The 20507-nt window shown below is 31.6% G+C and overlaps 1 protein-coding gene and 1 long non-coding RNA gene across 5 annotated transcripts in view; both read left to right on the forward strand.

The window, feature by feature from the left end:
• The window catches only part of LOC127734997 (tubulin polyglutamylase complex subunit 2-like), a 41774-nt gene that overhangs the window by 2412 nt on the left and 18855 nt on the right, over nucleotides 1–20507 (forward strand). For 2 of the 4 annotated variants that reach the window (XM_052245056.1, XM_052245057.1), the window contains exons 2-5: nucleotides 3620–3699; nucleotides 4772–4859; nucleotides 10251–10391; nucleotides 11308–11409. In XM_052245056.1, the coding sequence (XP_052101016.1) occupies nucleotides 3620–3699; nucleotides 4772–4859; nucleotides 10251–10391; nucleotides 11308–11409 (411 nt within the window). Of the gene's footprint in view, nucleotides 1–205; nucleotides 418–3619; nucleotides 3700–4771; nucleotides 4860–10250; nucleotides 10392–11307; nucleotides 11410–20507 lie in introns of those variants that run through there. The other 2 variants (XM_052245058.1, XM_052245059.1) reach the window with 2 other exon arrangements.
• LOC127735014 (uncharacterized) lies at nucleotides 12798–17357 on the forward strand. The gene is made up of 2 exons (XR_007997922.1): nucleotides 12798–15155; nucleotides 16711–17357. It is a non-coding gene; the product is annotated as an uncharacterized LOC127735014 (long non-coding RNA).

The following is a 20507-nucleotide window of genomic DNA, read 5'->3' on the forward strand; positions in this document are numbered from 1 at the left end:
GTATGTGAGGGCCTCAGGGAAGATTAGTTTATTGTAACTAACTGAGTTTACCCTCTTTAAATAAAGAATTTATTATTATTATACTAATAAATAGTCCCAGGACATATTGATCATCAGTGACCCTTTGGAGCCTCTGTGTGTCTATCGTCAAGCTCTTTCGTGGTGAAGGGAATTTTAAATTCTGGTCCCTGTTGCGTTTTATATCATTTCAATATTCAAGTCATTTCCCAAAATTATAAATGACATCGATCAAATCAAAACAATAATTTTGGGGATGAATAATGACAACATGATAGATAGATGACCATTCCATCAGTGCATCTGTTTTACTAAAAATCAAAATGGACTCCTTAGAAGAGCTTGCAAAAACAAGAAACTTGTTAGAACAATTAAACATAGGCGTCATAAGAAATCTAGGTATTTTCTTACACTTCGACAATACATCGTGATTCTGATCCTAAGGTCAATTTATATGTTCAGTGGCGGATCCAGAACTTTTCATAAAGGGGGGGGGGTGGGCGCTGACTGACCTAAGGATTGGCCCGCTCCAATCATGCTTCAGTGTTTCCCTATATAATCAACAAAATTTTTCCCACAAAGCCACCCCCCTGGATCCACCTATGATGTTGACACAACTGGTCTCTTTGTTTTTTCTTGTTTCATTTAGTACTATAGTTTCACTGAGTAATGTCACACTGTACTAAGATACATAATACACCTTATCGCTTGGCGATGCTATTTATTCCAATCCGGATAAATTCTGAAATTACACAACTTTTTTATCCAGTTGAAGCTATCTTTGGCCCTGTTTAAACAATGTATTATATATGCATGAAACTTTTCAAAAAGAGACATGTTTAAACCATGGTAAACACCTCATACAAAGCATTTTTATGATTTTAATTTATATTTTAAAAAGTGGATCATAAAATAATCTATCATAGTTTCAAAATGTTCGCTTTCTAAACATTTTCCTTTCTTAGCTCGTTACTGATGACCTTTGTTTTTGCAACACTTGACCCAAACAGGAAGTTGTCTAAATGACTGTTTTTTTCTGGATTGGACTAAATAGCGATAAGGTGTATGTCAAGAGTGAAAAATTGGGAAAATAGCATCACAACTTATCAAACACAATGCAATCTTCCAACTGATTTGAGTGGCTGAATTATAATTGAAAATGTGCCCTCTCCTTTAATGAATACCTGTCTGCATACACAATTTTGCTCATGAACTACATGCTATCTTTTTCATCCATAGTGTCACAAATGCATGATTTCTAATAGACATATTTACACATGTATGCAAATTTGTCTACCATAACGTAAAATAACACAAGTTCCTGTAAAATTTGACATCACAAAATAATTAAAAAGTGATTGTTGTTTGACATCAGAAGGTTATTCGGAGCAGATCAAAGGTGATTCAGAGACAAAATTCAGCTAAATACCAAAAGTGTATTTACGTTTATAAAAGGCAGGTGATACCTGTGAAAAGGAGACCAAGTCAGCAAACCTTTAAAATACTTTATGATATCCTGCTCATACCAGATTTTTATATTTACAGGTAAACATTTTTTGTAAAAATATTCCCAGCATAATTTCTGGTGAAAAAGTCACTGAATTACGAAAACTTTTCCGATGTTGGTCTTATTGTTAGGAATTTTATGTATGACATCCTTTTCAATGTAAACGAAAAGAAATCTATTTTAAGGATTGCATTTTTTTTTTTGCTAGTTTTAAATTATAGTTTGATTATAAGCATAATAGTTTATACAAAATTGGCTTTCTACTGATCTTTGTTCAGATACAAAAATCTGCCTGATTGATCTGAGGTGAGTTTCCCAAGAGAACTTTTTTTTTGCTATAAAACAATGTGCTGAACTACACATTTATTTTTTGGTTTAATTCATTTTCTTACTGTTATTGGGGACAATTATTGGGGACTTCCTCCCCATATTAAGAAATTACTACTCAAACATAATCTGTAAAAGTTGAACAAATTTCTTTTTTTCCAATTTTTATTTTGTTTAAAATGGGAAACAATAATGATTGTTAATAATCAGCTATCACCTTTGGTTTCATGTAAGCAATCAGTTTTTCTGAAGGTTTAACAGACAAAAGTGTGGTAAAATCAGCGTTGAACCTGTGATTTTTCTTACAATGTGTGAAGAGAGACCAACTATTCATTAATATTTGACTGCTGACTTACCACTTGGTTGATAAAAAAGGAATATAATATTAATACGCAATGTGTTTCTCTGTTTTCTGTTTGGAAGGAACTTTGTATTAACTACTTGTAGAGTGGCGTACATGTATTACAATTCCAGAATTGCTGAATAGAATCTGTACCACATTTTTATTGAAGACACCATTCCATTCATTAGTTTGTTCTTTTAAAAAAGATATGATTAAAATAGTCGGATTACAACAGTTAGTAAAATAGTTTGCCTATAGAGTTGGGCCAAATTGAAACAAAGAAAAGAACCTGGTTCACCAGTTAGATGACAAATATAAAAATAAGGAGACAACTATTCACAAAAGTTCAAATGAAGTGAATGTAAGCAATTACAGGCAACTGTATGGCCTTTCATATAATTCAACCATGAGAAAACCCTATACTGTGTCTGTATAGTCGGCTATAAAAGAGCCCAAAATGAAAAATATGAAACAATTCAACTGAGAAAACAAACAGCCTAATTTATGACAAAACAATTTGCGAAAAACAAATATGACGGAGAGGAACCAATGACAACCACTGAAGTACAGGCTCCTGATTTGGGACAGAACGTGGCAGGGTTAAACTAGTTTTCTGGTACCAAACCGTCCCCCTCCTCAGACTAAAAAGGCTTCCTTTAAGTATCTCAGCTATTTACCTTTTGTCAAGACATTGGAGCAGAAAAAAGTAAATTGCAAGAATGCTATTTTTGGTTTGTTTTTTATTTTATTAGTGGCCCATTATACTTTGACAATTTGCTTTTTGTGAAATTACTACAGATTTAAAAAGATTATATTTTGAATGTAGTAAATTCTAGATAAACATAACTTGATTGAGGTTTTCAAATTTTGGTAGGTTTATTGATGGCATATTTTGTGAAGGTATTACATATTCAAGTGTTAATAAACAAACCCTAAAATTTCCTCAAATTTCTTCATGTTTGTTATATTTCAAATCTTCAAAGAAATAACGAGTACACCTTAAAAAAAAATTTAACACCATAAAACCAAATTGTTGGAAGCTTATTGGTTGTCAATATTGAATTTTTGTCAAGTATAAGACAACTCTAAATCACCAATTTTCTTTATTGCCGTGAATAAAATGCATATGGTACTGTTATTTTGTACGGATTACAAAATGTCATGGCTCAATTCATAAAAAATTTACAGGAAAATCTTTTTATGAAAAAAATTCAATAATTTTAAATATTGAGAATAACAGCTGGCAAATTGTGTAATTTTTCTGTTTGTTAACACTATCAACCACTTAAATACATTAATAAACAGACTAATCTTACAGTACACACAAATAAAAAAGTGAAAAATCCTTCTTAAGTAAAAGTAATACAGAAAAAGTATAGTTTAAAAAGTTTTTCCTTATTGCTATCAAATCATATTCTTTATAGAAAAAAAGACTGGTGTATGCAAAATTGAGTTGGACCAAAGATCCCCAGCAGATCGTCATGCTGTTTTGATGTGGGAACAGGTAGAATTTTTTTGAATTTTCAGTAAAAACCAACAATTCTTAAATTTTATTTCATTATCTGTCATTTGTTGGTCACTTGTCCTGTCTTCTCTGTGCTTTAGAAAAATCAACAAATAAAAGGAAATATGGGTTGAATATTAATTAAACAGCAAACAAACAACACAAAACTCAAAAGACATTTAGAGGTTGATATAACGTCTTCTATAGTAGACAGATGTCTAGAAAAATCATCAAATAGTTGTAGATTGCCTCAAGTCTAGAAAAGTAGGAAATAAATTTAGAATAGATTATAAAAGTTCTGATTTCATCAACAAATTCCCCAAAACAGTCTGAACATGAAAAATGTGATACTTTTAAGTAATATAAGATAAAAATAAGGAGATGTGGTATGATTGCCAATGAGACAACTATTCACCCAACTTCAAATGAAGTGGATGTAAGCAATTATAGGCAACCTAAAGGCCTTCAAAAATGAGAAAACCCATGCTGTATAGTCAGCTATAAAAAAAACCCTGACATAAAAAATATATGAAACAATTCAATTGAAAAAACTAACAGCCTTATTTATAACAAAACAATTTACGAAAAAACAAGTATGACAGACATGAACCAACGACAACCACTGAACTACAGGCTCCTGACTTGGGACAGGCACATAAAGAATTAAGCAGGGTTAAACATGTTTGTGAGCACTCAACCCTCCCCTAACCTGGAACATTGGTGTTACAGCACAACATAGAGATCAAACTATAAAAATCAGTTGGAAATGGCTTTACTCATCAGATCTTTACAAAGCAGAAAAAACATCTAACAAAAACACAGACCGTACGTGACAGGTTATTTATACATCTACAGCTCAACATTCATTGTAAGAACAAACTATAAAAATCAGTTGTTTTAATACATGTAAAGTGACAAACATGCAAAGACCTGCCAAGACCTACATAGCATCTACTTATTTATTTCAAGAAAGAATTTTGATTTAGAAACTGATAATCAAGGACTTAATGACACAATGAATGATTCATCAAGATTTTTCTGTTTGTTACGTATAATTCATTTTAATTATTAGAGAAACGGTTGCTTCCTGCCAGAAGATTTCAAGAACTTTTATTTGACAACTGATGGCTTCAAATTGACATGGAATGTGAAAATGGACAGTAAGTTTAATTATATTTGAACAATGAGGACAAAACAATTAAAAAGCATACATGTGTACTTCACAATTAAGATTCACATGCTCCACAGTATAAATAATGAAACAACAAACACAAATGTACCCCCAAAAATGGATGATAATGAAACTGCAAGCACCCTAAATATATCAAGCACATTTGAATATAAAGCAGTAAATACACATGTACCACAAAATTAATGAAACTAAAAAAAAGATGTACAGTCCATACAATAAGTAATGATTTATTAAAGCAACAAACAAATCCCACATCTTAAATAATCAATGAGAAACCTCAGTCTGTCATCTCAAAAATTTTTGCGGTCGTATATTGGTATCACATTGTCGTCGTCCGAAGACACTTGGTTTCCGGACAATAACTTTAGTATTAGTTAATAGAAATCTATGAAATTTAAACACAAGGTTTATAACCACAAAATGAAGGTTGGGATTGATTTTAGGGGTTATGGTAATTTCGGAATTAGAGGCCAAAAAAGGGGCAATTCGCAACAGCATAGTGTATTGCACAAAAGCCAAAATTGAATATAAATTCAAATCATATAACCAATTCTAAGTTCTTTGACTACAGTTATTCTGTGTCAGAAACCTATTATGTGTCAAACATTTAATTTCAATCCAAATTCAGACCTGTATCAAGCACAAATATTGTGTCCATTTTTGCCCCAACTGTTCAGGGTTGGACCTCTGTGCATTTATTTAGAATGGTTTCAAAGGGAGACAATTCAAATGTTTTGCTTTGGACTGTAGATTGTTTCACTACTCTATAGATAAACTATAAATGGTGAGATTTAATTGTGTGTTTTCTACTCTGGTTATGTATTATGGATATTCAACGGAAAATCAAAACTAAAACATTTCAACTTTTTTTTTGAATATGCTATCAAAAAGTAAGCTGGTTGCACACTTACAAAAAAAATATGATTAATTGAAAATTTAGAAAAAATGTATTTCAATTAAAAAAATCTGACTCAGCATATTGTCAGAAAAATTAAGCTATATAATCTCCTCCCTTTATGTTAAACTTTAAGGATATATTTCTAGAATATGCAAAAGTATGTTGATTTGCTGAAAACCTACTTTACTAATAGTTAAAAGTAAACTCCATTACTAATTCAAAACTTCATGAATCAATTTAATGCTGCCATATGTGAAAAGAAACTGCTCAAGTTTAAGGAGACAGTTGGCATATTTGTGAAAATGATATATATTCATATGGGTTACTGTATTTCATTTACTTTAAACAATGAGAATTTTTCATTATTATAGGACCAGAGATTTATAGACATCCTTTAGAACTGAGATTATCAGGGCTTTGTAAGCTAGCTGTGTCATGTTCATGTTCACTTTATGTATTATCTTAGTAATTTGTTAACATGTATCCATGCATGACTACACTTGTATTAAATTTGATACAACTAAATTAGATACACCTACATTGAAAAAGGAACACTAAATAAATAAATGTGTAATAATTGTAATGTTTGCAGAAAATAAATTTATTCGGAGTGTCCACCAATGGGAAATTAAGGGATACAGTGTTGATTCAAGACAAAAAACCTGTACATGCATGCACTTGACAAAACCCAATCAAAGGAACCACCAAACATGTATAATGAAAAAAAGTTACTATTAGGTTCTCTATGGCATGCATATCACAGGTTGTTGCGGAAACCTTATCTGGAATCTATTGGATAGGCTTGCATTTATAAAAATTTGAGAAGGTGTTTTTGGAAAGATTGAAACTATAGTCCAATTCTTTCCTGAGAAATCACCTCACCAACTAGGATGTAGCCATGCTAGCCACTTAAATCTACATACACTGACATATAGTTTCCGATACTACTTGTGTCCATGTAAATATATGCACAATTTAACTGTACACATTTGGGTTAAGTCTTTATGGCAGTTAAATCAAGTATGCACAAAATGTATGTCATTAGTTTTGTCAATTTGCTTGCTAGTGAAGTCATTTTTATTAAGTAAGAGTACATATACCATACCAGTATGACTTACAACACAGGCGGAGTTTAATTAAGGTCAATTTTTTATTATGGAGAGCACGGATACATTACCGGTATGATTGACTACACAAACAGAATTTAACTTGGAATCCCCTCCTCTGCCAATATTAATCAACCAAACTATCTTATTTTTAGCTCACCTTTCCTAATGTGAGCTTTTGCCATCACTTTGCATCCGTCATCATCCGTCCGGTGTAAACTATTTCAAACATCTTTTCCTCTGAAACTACTAAACCAATTCCAACCAAACTTAAGTTGAATGATCCTTAGGGTATCTAGAATAAAATGTTTGTTTTATTTTTTGTTTAGTCTAAAAACATGGCCGCCATAGCTAAAAATAGAACATAGGGGTAAAATGCAGTTTTTGGCTTATATCTCAAAAACTAAAGCATTTAGAGCAAATCTGACTGGGGGATAAAAATGTTCATTAGGTCAAGTTCTATCAGCCCTGAAATTTTCAGATCAATCTAACAACCCATTGTTGGGTTGATGCCACTAAATTGGTAATTTTAAGGAAATTTTACAGTTTTTGGTTATTATCTTGAATATTATTATAGATAAAGAAAAACTGTGAACAGCAAAAATGTTCAACAAAGTAAGATCTACAAATAAGTTTAATGACCAAAATTGTCAATTGACCCCTTAAGGAGTTATTGCCCTTTAAGGACAATTTTACACAATTTGTTTATCATGTTTTCTAACTTAAAAAATCTTCTCCTCTGAAACTACTGAACCAAATTAAACCAAACTTAAGCTGAATGATTCTTAGGTTATCATGAATAAAGTTTGTGTTTTATTTTCTGTTTCCTTAGAAAACATGGCCACCATGGCTAAAAATAGAACATAGGGTAACATGCAGTTTTTGGCTTATATCTCAAAAACTAAAGCACTTAGAGCAAATCAGACAAGAAGTTAAAGTATTCATTAGGTCAAGGTCTACCTGCCCTGAAATTATCAGCCAAATCAGGTATCTGATTTTTAGGTTATTGCCCCTAAATTGATGATTTTAAGGAAATTTTGCAGTTTTCGGTTATTATCTTATCGGATATTATTATAGATCAAGATAAACTGTAAACCGCAAAAATGTTCATCAAAGTAAGATCTACAAATCAGTTTTATATGACCAAAATTGTCAATTGATCCCTTAAGGAGTTATTGTCCTTTAAAGACAATTTTTCACAATTTTATCTAGTTTGCTTACTTTAAAAAATCATCGTCTTTGAAACTGCTGAATCAATTTCAGCCAAACTTGGGCTGAATGAGTTTCAGAGTATCTACCGTAGTATAAATTTTGTATTTTATTTTCTTGTACGTCAAGAAACATAGCCACTATGGCTAAAATGGAACATAGGGGTAAAATGCATTTTTTGCTTTTGAAGAAAATATGACAGATACAAAGAACATTTAAATGGCATTTTTAAGCCACTCATTAATATATGTTGAAAAGCAAAAATAATCATTGATGAAAGATTTAAGCAAAAAATTACAGGTGAGCGATTCAGGCCCTTGAGAGCCTCTTGTTTAGTCACATAGTTGTTTAGCTGACAATTCACTACAAAGCTTTTAAAATATACAGTTCCTGAACTCAATAATTATAATATGTAAGATTTTTATACATGTATGTAGAAATGAAACATTTGATTATTTACCTATTACTTTTGATTTACACTAGGTAAAATTATTTTAATCAACTAGCAAGTTTAAAGTGTAGCTCAGGGTGTACGGACTGTAACCTCATGAACTAGCAAGTTTAAATTCTAGCTCAGAGTGTACCGACTGTAACCTCATGAACTAGCAAGTTTAAAGTGTAGCTCAGGGTGAAAGGACTGTAACCTCATAAACAAGCAAGTTAAAAGTCTTGCTCAGGGTGTATGGACTGTAACCTCATGAACCAGCAAGTTTAAAGTGTAGCTGAGGGCGTATGGACTGTAACCTCATTTACTAGCAAGTTAAAAGTCTTGCTCAGGGCGTACAGATTTGTAACCTCATGAACTAGCAAGTTTAAAGCGTAGCTCAGGGTGTATGGACTGTAACCTCATGAACTAGCTAGTTAAAAGTCTTGTACAGGGTGTACAGACTGTAACCTCATGAACTTGCAAGTTTAAAGTGTAGCTCAGGATATTCAGACTGTAACCTCGTTAACTATCAAGTTTTAAAAGTGTAACTCAGGGTGTCAGTCTAGTACAAAGCAGGGTTCATATTCATATCACATTTATAATATGTTCAAGTCCTGAATATGAATTTTGATTGGACATTAAACAACCATCCGTCATAATCACACATGTTAGTTTTATTTTACATTTGCCATTTCAGTACTATCTATTGTAGGTAAAAATGAAATGGCACTATCCTAGATACCATTCCTCTTTCTAATTCTTAATTCATTTTAGAAATTGTCATTTATTTGAAAGGAATTGACTGTAAAATATTTGTTAACAATTTGTTAGTTTTCTGTTTTCCGAACAACAGTATTGGTATATATGCATATGTTCACATCTTGATTTTATTTATAACATCACATTGATTTATTCTGAAATTGGCTGCTTGAATTAATTTCAATAAAGTTGCAAAAAATGAGTATACTGTTCAAGTACCAATTTCTGTTAGAAAATCCTAGTTCGTTTCTGAGTTTTTTTAGGTGTATTTGTTTGTGGGATCGCACATTAATATTGCAAGTCATAAATATAGCCAAGCTTTACTTGTAAACATATTTAATCAAATCAAAGCTACATTTTTGTGCATTAAATATGTTAATTCGTAAAAGGTGTGAAATATATATCAATTTTATCAAGAATTTTTGTCATTTCAAATTAACAACAAATACTGTTTATAAGATAAGCATTGAGTTAAAATTTGAAAATCTAAACCTTCTTTATTTCTTGTGAAAGAAACTGACATTCTAATGAAAGCTTTGATATTGCTTTGTGTGAAAACATAAAGTTTTCCAAAATCAAGGACATCAAAAAGTGATGTGGTCATGTATCTTCATAAAACAAAACTTATATTAAAAGAAAACATGAAAAACTGGCATTTTCTTTTCTTATTCAGATATAACAGAAGTTTATAAATGATATAAAAAGTTTACACAATTGGTTAATGCCTAAACTGCTAGGTGGCAGTGACTAATCCTAGACTGGTAAAGACCGTAAAGTTGAATCACACAGGTGTCTTATCAGTATAGTAAATCAAGTGTCAGATAGCCAATATTGTTCATTACTTTATCACCTATTTCATGCTAAGATCATTTTAAACAAAACAAATTTAGGTATCCCTTTGTTATGCAACCATAAATCTCATTAATTATTGTTGTATTATGATTGAAATGTTTTTTTTAGATGGTCCTACTCCAGTTGGGAAGCTGTATATCAACAGAGTAAGTCAGTTGACCCGTATTGCTGGTAATGTGGCATCAAGTCATGTTAATCCTACATTGCTGGACCTAGAGGCAGACTCTGATAGTGAAGATGAAGCTACAGGTTTGATGTTCTACATTTACATGCATAGGGATGGTTGTGCAGTTTGCCAAAAAATTATGTTAATTCAGCTATAGATTGTAATATTTGTACTTCTTACTCTTAAAGTATGCAAACTGTCATTTATAACACATAAAAAAGAGTTTGAAGATACCATGGGGACTTTCAAGGTTTACAAGTCAAATAAAAAATCAGACAGTACAATGGCAAAAGACTGAGCAACAAAAACCCCACCAAAAACTGAATGTGATCTCAGGTTCTCCTGGAATGTAATTTTTTCTTGTTAAATTGCATTTCAGAGACAAAACCATATAAAAAAAAGTCAATATCATTTTTTTCTGTACCACAATTTATCAAACTGTTTCTTTTTTTGCTGATTGGCGCAAAATAGGACTTAATAAAGATTTAAAGGGTGACACATTTTTAAGTTTCATTAAAGTGTTCAGTTCTTAAAAGATTTCTTGGAAGTTCATAAAGTTTCTTTTTCAAGTTTTATGTGTCAGATTGATATATAACACCCTCAAAACTAGATTTATCATGCATGCAAATGTTTGCAATTAAACAGATGTTGATTTGAATGATTTTCTCTTTACCCATACATATTATAAAAAAAAAGTGAATTAAATATTTCTGTTCTTCATCTCAAAGTCTGATTAAAGCCTTCAACACAGAGCAAATGATCACACCTCCCAGCAAGAAGCTTATAATCCTTTCTGTTTAGTTTGTTTTTTACATTACATCTTGATAAAGTTTCAAGTATGAAAACCATATCTCTATTTTAAGAGTTTATGTTCATTTTCTTCTTGTTAATGCAGCAATAAAGATATACTTTAATACACATTGCTAGTTGGTTTATAGAATATATTCACAACATGCAATGGTTTTCAATAAATAATTATCTTTGATATCATATTTGTAGGTTTAGAGAAACCATCATTTGACAGCAGATGTAAAATATATGAAATGGATCCTTGTGATGGGTATGGGAGAGTTTGTTTAGTTTTCAGAGAAAACAAAACAGGTAAAATTATGTTAAATTTAGTAAGTTACAATACCATGAATTATTTCGTTCATTAGAGTTGTTTTGCGGTCGTATATTGGTATGACATTGGGGTCGTCCGAAGACACGTTGGTTTTCGCACTCTAACTTTAGTTTAAGTGTATGGATCTCTATGAAATTCTACCATAAGGTTCAATACCACAAAAGGAAGGTTGGGATTGATTTTGGGGGTTATGGTACCAACAGTTAAGGAATTAGGGGTCATAAAGGGGCCAAAAATAAGCATTTTTGTAACTTCCAGACATAACTTGTGTGTTAGTGTATGGATCTCTCTGACATTTTAGCACACGGTTACACATCACAAAGGGAATGCTGGGATTGATTTTGGGGGTAATTGCCTTAAAATTTTAGGAATTAGGAGCCAAAAAAGGGGCAAAAAACAAGCATTTTTCTAGTTTCATGACAATAACTTGTGTGTAAGTGTATGGATCTTTCTGAAATTGTACTACATGATTCCATATCACAAAGGAAAAGCTGGAATTAAGTTTGGGGGTAATTGCCCAAAACGTTCAGAAATAAGGGGCCAAAAAGGGGCCAAAAATAAGCATTTTTCTATTGTTCAGACAATAACTTGTGTTCAAGTGTATGGATCTCTTTGAAATTGTACTGCAAGGTACCATACCACAAAGGGAAGGCTGGGATATATTTTGGGGGTAATTGCCTCAAAATTTTAGGAATTTGGGGCCAATAAGGGGCAAAAAACAAGCATTTTTCTAGTTCCAGGACAATAACTTGTGTGTAAGTGTATGGATCTTTATGAAATTGTACTACAAGGTTCCATATCACAAAGGAAAAGCTGGAATTGAGTTTGGGGGTAATTGCCCAAAACATTTAGGAATAAGGGACCAAAAATAAGCATTTTTCTAGTCTTCAGACAATAAATTGTGTTCAAGTGTATGGATCTCTGAAATTGTACTGCAAGGTACTATACCACAAAGGGAAGGCTGGGATTGATTTTGGGGGTAATAGCCTCAAAATTTTAGGAATTAGGGGCCAAAAAGGGACAAAAAACAAGCATTTTTCTAGTTTCAGGACAATAACTTGTGTGTAAGTGTATGGATCTTTATGAAATTGTACTACAAGGTTCCATATCACAAAGGAAAAGCTGGAATTGAGTTTGGGGGTAATTGCCCAAAACGTTTAGAAATTTTGGGCCAAAAAGGGGCCAAAAAACAAGCATTTTTCTAGTTTCCATACAGTAACTTGTGTTCAAGTGTATGGATCTCTCTGAAATTGTACAGCAAGGTACCATACCACAAAGGGAAGGCTGGGATTGAGTTTGGGGTGATGAATCATAAGGGGGTTCAAAAAATTGGGGTGGGGGATTTTTTTTGTCCTTTTTTTCCTTTTTTTTTCTTTAAAATTTTCCATTTTAAATTGGTTATTTCTGATTTATATATAAAAGCAAATGATAATGATATGGTTTGAATAGGTAAATTAAAATTTTTTAAGTTCTTAGACCACATTCATTCTGTGTCAGAAACCTATGATGTGTCAAATATTTAATCACAATCCAAATTCAGTGCTGTATCAAGCTTGAATGTTGTGTCAATTCTTGCCCCAACTGTTCAGGGTTCGACCTCTGCGGTCGTATCAAGCTGCGTCCAGAGGAGCATTTTATTTTAATTTGAAAAAAGTAAATGTTATATTTATTAAGAAGGCATGTTGCCTCTTATGGAATTAGGATCTGGAATGATGATTTTAATAAATATCTAGTTATACAAGTGGAGAGGTAGATCAAAGAATGTGATGACCTTTTACATGTTTATCATGTTATGATTATTGTTTTACAGTTGTTTTTATGCAGTTAAGCTGCCTTATGCTAGTGTAGGATTTAATAATGTCCCCCATGAAATAATTATTTCATAGTAAATACTGTCCATGGACAATATTTACTTATTTAAATGTGTCCCGGACACAATTTCCTATGAAAATATGTCCTCAGGTATGAAAAAGTGTCCATGAACATTGACATTATTTAACACTATAATTCTGTCCAGGTGGACATTTTTTCACAGGACATTATGTCCGCCAGGACATTTTTTGATATGATCAAAGTATTAAATGATATCCATTGCCTTGTTATTACTGGACGTATTTTAACCTATAATTGCGAACTTTAATACATTGTTACTTTGACAGAGAGTTGTCTCATTGGCACTCATACCATCCTTATCTTCTTATTTATATTTTTTAATATATATACATGTATATTATTTAAATTCAAACGAGTAACAGATGTTGTTCAGTATTATTTTCCTTGGAGGACACAATTTAATAACAATTACTACAAAAAATTGTCCTGTAGGTGGACCATATTTCATAACTGTTGCTGTAAAATGCTGTCTACTTAGGGGACAATATTTCATGGCAATGGACATTATTTAATACCAAAACCTCTATATTTTCTATTGCTTTCTTCTCATAATAAATATAGTTAAGTTCTTCACATTTGATTTTATACTTTACACACTTCCTTCTTTTTGTTCTTCTTTCATTGTCATTAGCATTAGCTGGGTATTTCTGAGTACTTAAATGTCTCTATATTCACTTCCATCCATTATTTGTTTGTTTACAGTTGTATATTAATCAATTTCTAATCAATCGTTCAGATTTTATTAAAATTCAAGTATAATAAAAAATGACCTTTGTATTACTTCCATTTGGAGGACACAATTTAATAGAAACTACTATGAAAACTTGTCCTGTAGGTGGACACTATTTCATAACTTTTGCAGTAAAAATCTGTCCACTTGAGGGACAATATTTCATGGCAATGGACATTATTTAATACCAAAATTCTATGAAAAACTGTCCAGGTGGACACTTTTTCACAGGACACTATTATGTCTTACATAAGTACCCTAGATTTGTTTTTTACTCAACGAATGCTGATATAGGTGTCATTATTGTTATCTAACAGGCTAATATGTTTTTTATAACTAATTGGACAATTTTTTCATACTTTTAATTCTGCAATACAAAAAATATGGCCAAAATAACCATAAATGATCGTCGAACGACGTATAATAATTGACGTTGCACATAGGAAATAGTGCTCAATAGAAATCCGTACATTGTTTATTATCCCTTGTGCTTTTGGTAAAGATGTCAAAGATGAATTGTATTAAATATTTGATCGCCGAAAATTGTTAAATACAAGTCGTTTACATTTGCCAAATGGCAATATGCGCAGGAATATTGTTTCTCGGGAATTTTGATCTAGAAGAGAAACGTGAATATTAAGAATTTATAACAAACCTCCTTGTAAATTTGGAGGATTCTACTGATATAAAGGTAAATATTATTAATCATTATATTCATTGTTTGTTTGGTTAGTGATGAATGTGGTTATTTAATTGTTCTTGATTAAATGTATGCATAATTAAATTCCTTCGAAGTTCCTTTAGTATCATTCCGTTTATTTGTAAACTGGAAGTAAGACCAAAATAGAATTATTGGCCGGAATTCATTAGGTACACACTGTGTATGATCTTCCAATTATGGTAAACTCCTGAGTATTCGAAATTATACGCTAGGTGTCGCTTTTGTACTTTCATTTTCAAATGTAGGGCGTCAATGGATTATACTTCAGAAATTTCAAGTTCGTTTTAAGGATTACAATGTTTATATAGGTTACTTAAGGGATTACATACATATCAATGAAGAGATAAATCAAGCGGAAACAGATTTATTCATGTGACAAAGTAAGTGAAAGTCATGGAAAAATTTTGAAACTAGAATTTGAAGCAATGTCCCCTTTGTTAGGCTTTGACTTTGTGATTTTTAGGGGTTACCTGGAAAATTCATTTGTTTCTGTCAATGGAGGGTTCACTATCCACACTCGTACAAATAGTAAACCCCCATTGACAAACAAGTGCCTGTGGGCAAATAGTACAAACCCTTGTGGTCCAAGACTGATCAACGCACTGTCTATGATATTTTTACTTGGAACTACCGGTTATTAATTTCAAAACTTGGTATGTGGTAGCCCAGACGTTCTGTCAATTACAATAAAATATGGGCAATTTGAAGAAAATAGTGTCAATGTATTATACATGATGATCATGTATGGAGTAACATCATGGACTGGGGACCCCCGGGTGTCATTTTCATTTAGCAAGCTGCAAATGCTGGTCAACCAGTCTTTGACTTTGATCCCTTTAAATTATAGGGGGCCTTTATAATAATAGTAAACCCTTGTCTGATTTGTGTCTTACACATACCTTTTGTACTGTATAACTAAAATTGACTCTGTGTTATCCCTAGACCCTTTAAATTTCAGCACAGTGGGCAGGTGGTCCTACCAAGCTTGACATGGTCCAATATGTTATGCTTGTGGTGCTATAATTTCCAATCAAAAATTGGTATACCAGTTCAGTAAAATTTTATTTGACTTGTCAAATGTCCTTATGGTACAATGAATAAAATTCCAGTTGAAACTTAACCAGCACAATAGGTGTGATTAGGTTACTAAGGTAAATTTGTTGGGATGAGTCTCATATATATATATCAAAGACCAGATACTTTGACCTTGACCCTATCATGGGCTACGATAGTTATTTGTGTTTGGGGCATAACTGTTCTCTTGAGAACTTGGCTGATGGTTAACAGAACTTTAAGTCAAAACTGATATAATGTGCAAATGCATTTTGTGAAAGTGATGTCAATCATGTCAATTAGATGGAAATACTGGAAATTTAAAAGTTTATGTGATCTTTTTATTTATTAGTAAAAGGCAACAGGACATGCATACAATGTATTAAATATAAAATCCATAATTTTAAATTTCTGTTATTTTTTAGTTTAAGATAAAATCACATTTATTAACAGATTAAAACTCATATTTGAGACTGTCATCAAAGATTTGCAATATTTAATCATAAATGCATGCATTAATTTTGGAGAATATATTTCTGTAGACCTATCACAAACCATGTGTGAACCTAATACAGACATGACTGAAGCAAATGCAATGATTAAAAAAAAAACATAACTGAAAGCCAAAAATCTCAAAAGGTTGTTGTCTCAATACTTAATTCCAAAGCAGCAACTTAAATGCATGCACAGGGGTATCATGGGTAATTTAGTCACACTATCCAGTCAGACAGCTCTAGTTATTAATGTAAGCATTAATTATCACAGCATCAATGAACATGGACAAAACTAATGCATTATAAACATATGACATGAAGCTTTTTTTTGCTACATTGTATTTGTCAAAATGAGCAATATACCTATTTTTATTTGTTTTTATTTCAGCTTGATTCCAATCTTTGGCTAATACTAGAAGAGGCAAGGCATACATGTACAATACATGATTCTCTCTAGAAGCTGGATTGACTATTCACCATAATAATTCCATAACAGCATTACAGCAATGAAACTCTACACAACTATGATGTTATAAAGATATTTACATGTATATCTACAGATATGATCAATTTTGAAGATTATTTATGCCAGGTCATGTCGACTAGTCAGACAAATTTTGGTTCAGGTTTCTGACAGGAATTATTATAAACTTGCCAGCAGTTACAACACATGAATATTATTTGTTATTAAGTTTGTCTTTCGGTCTAGCCATTTTTAGAGACTGTTTAACGATACTTTCAGAACTATGATATGTCAGAATCTGTGATATATTATTGCACACTATGAAGTATACCTAGTTATCAGAAATTTTTTGCATGAAGTTATATAAAGATAGTTGGAATTCATGATATTGATGCATTGTGCAGGAACATGAAATATTTTAGTTTGCATTCTTGACAATCCAAGAGCAAGGTTAAATTGGAGAATTATTTATTACCATAATTAAGCAGCAGTATTTCGATTATGGATTCTTTTCAATTTTATTAATATTTACTGAATGCATATTTGTTACTTGTTTAAATATATCTAAGAAATGAAGAAAATAAAAATATTAAAAACAGATGGACAAAATATTTGTATTATTTAAATTTGTTGCAATTTTTGTCTGGCCTTGACAGAGTCAAAAAGAGAGACATAGGCATGCTGTTTTGGCGGCATCAACAATGTATTAGTTTGTGATTTTGTGATTAGGTCTAGTTTATGGTAGGTCAATGATATTTGGTAAGCAGTTGTGTTAGCATAGGCACATCTCATTACCATGGTGATTATTTGACCCCACCCCCTTAGTCATGGTCTATTGACTTTGAAACTTTGCATAGTTTACATGTATAAGTTTGTGATTAGGTCAGTTTAGAGGGAACCATGCGGCCACTATTGGTAGGTCAATGATATTTGGTATGCAGTTGTATAAACTTTGTCATGTCTAATTTCCATTGAGATTATTTGGCCCCGCCCCCTCAATCATGCTCTTTTGACTTGGAAACTTAAGTTACTTTGAAATTTCATTTATTAGTTTTTTGATTAGGTTAGTATTAGGGAAACCAATAGTGGTAGGTCAATGATAATTGGCATGCAGTTGTGGAAGCATTATTACATCTCATTTCCATAGAGAATATTTGGTCCTTACCCCTTAGTCATGGTCTATTGACTTTGAAACTTTTACTTAGTTTACATGTATTAGTTAGTGATTATGTCAGTTTAAGATGAACCAGTAATCTTAAGTCAAAGATATTTGGTATGCGAACGTATTGGTATTTAAAAGTTTCATTTCCATGGAGATTATTTAACCCCACCCCCTCATTATGGGTCATTGACTTTGAAACTTTTACATAGTTTACAAGTGAATTTGTGTTAAGGTTTGTTTAAAGGGAATGACTTATGAAAAGTCAATGGTATTTGGTAAGCAGTTGTATTAGCATTGGCACATCTCATTTCCATGGAGATTGTTCAGCCCTGTACCATCAGTCATGGTTCATTGTCTTTTAATATCACTTACATGTTAAAGTATTTCTATTTTAATTTCAACATTTGCATTATCAAAATAACAAATAGGCAAGACATGTCTCTGTGTTAACAGCTTATTATAAATTAGACAATTATTATGAAAATAAGGAGATGTGGTATGATTGCCAATGAGACAACTATCCACCAAAATTCAAATGAAGTGGATGTAAGCAATTATAGGCAACCGTACAGCCTTCAAAAATATATGTAGCATCATTGCTAGGTCATTATAACAACATCAGCATTTAGTGTAATATAATCTACAAGAAAATTACACACCTTCAGATAGTTTCAGGTATGATTTAATAATTGTGCATAGTGGCACCAGCTGATCCAACTCAAACTGCTAATATGGCATATTAAAAACTCTAGTACATAGTGGAATTAAACCATACACCACTGTTGACACCATTATTCTGATAAGAATATTCCTCCATAAGTTAAATTCAATCCTCAGTGTATGTAGCAGTTTACAGAAGTTAATTACTATAAATCTGTTATGATGATCATACAGCCTGCAACAATGAGCAAAACCTATACTGCATAGTAAGCTATAAACGACCCCAAAATGACAAATGTAAAACAGTAAAACTAGCAGCCTGATTTATGTACAAAACAATTATGGAAAATAAATATGATAACATCAACAATCAACAATCACCAAATTACTGGATCCTCACTATGGACAGGTACATACAGAATGTGGTGGGTTAAACATGTTAGCTCGCACAAATCCCTCCCCTAACATGGGACAGTATATGTGCATAATCTCAGACATTGAATCTTTAAAAAATAAAATTGAAAATAAATTTTGAAAATAGTAGGATTGGATAGTGGAAACATTACGGTACAAACATTATTTGATACTTGAGAAATAGCTGAGATAAATAATTACACAAATTCTTCCACAATATTCATCTTAACTTCTGCCACGTTTGCCTTGGGTTTTTTAATTACCTGCCTATAGCGCCCTTGGTACTTTGATTTTTTTTTTATAAAACTCAGTTTTGAAATTCATATCTTATTTAGAGGCTATTACCTGAATTGAATAGAAAATGTAGAAAAGTTGACTCACTTAAGGAATGTGCCAGCACATGTTACTATTCCGTGTTAACAAAAAATGTAACAATACTTTTATCATCTTTATTCATATATTTTAATCTTCTCATGCATACCTGATGTGATGATTAATTGAATTATCAATCCTGCTCAAAATTCTGATTGGCAAGTTACATTCATACTTCTAAGTTTTATTGAGTAATTTTTCTATTAACGATTGATGTATTAATTGGCTCTATTTATAACTTATCCTCTATTTTGTAAAACCTGTATAGCAAATAATCAACATGACAGACAGCATGTATAAAAGATCAAAAAAAGAAAAAAAAATGTTTCTGATTGTATAATACATGCCCTACATAAAGTTTGATATTTGAACTGACCTCCTAAATCTTAATGATTCAGTGACTAATACAAGGAGATTTATTGTATTTGCATTGTATCTTACAGAACAAATGAAAGCTACAAGAAAATCCCTGAAAAGTCATTTTATGAATAAAGAGAGATAACTCATATTTTATTTCCTTTCTCTTGTTTTACCATAAAGATATTTTAATTATATAGCATTCTGCATTGCAACAATTGCTGTAAAAGTACTTTAAATATCATAACATCAGAAAACTTTGACTAAGACACCTATTATAGTGCTATTTGTATAGAATAATCCATTAAAGTGAAATATCAGTCATGTAATTATCAACGTTTTGGTTTTCACCCCTCCTTTCCATTTTCCCCACTCGTCAAAAACAACCCACATTCAGGAATTGTACTCAATAGTATGTTTTTTATTTCTGGAGAATGATAATTCTAAAAATTTACAAAGTCATGATTCAGTGATAACAGTATTTATATATATAGTATAAGTGGATTTCATCTTTTGTGAGTAAATAATGTTTTGTCTAAAGGTTTGGAGATTTACAATATACTTTGTATTATTTTAAATTGGGATATTTTTATTTTTAGAATTTTTGGATAAAATAAATTTTTGTTACTATGGATATTGAATTTGTAGAGCTATGTCATCGGCAATGTTAGGGTATTGGATATAAGGCACTTTCCTAAACTAGGCTAAAACTACGTCTGAGATGTTTTAAAGTTTGTTTAAATAATGCAATGGTTTT

This window comes from Mytilus californianus, unplaced genomic scaffold, assembly GCF_021869535.1.
Source record: "Mytilus californianus isolate M0D057914Y unplaced genomic scaffold, xbMytCali1.0.p SCAF_3, whole genome shotgun sequence".
Lineage (NCBI taxonomy): Eukaryota > Metazoa > Mollusca > Bivalvia > Mytilida > Mytilidae > Mytilus > Mytilus californianus.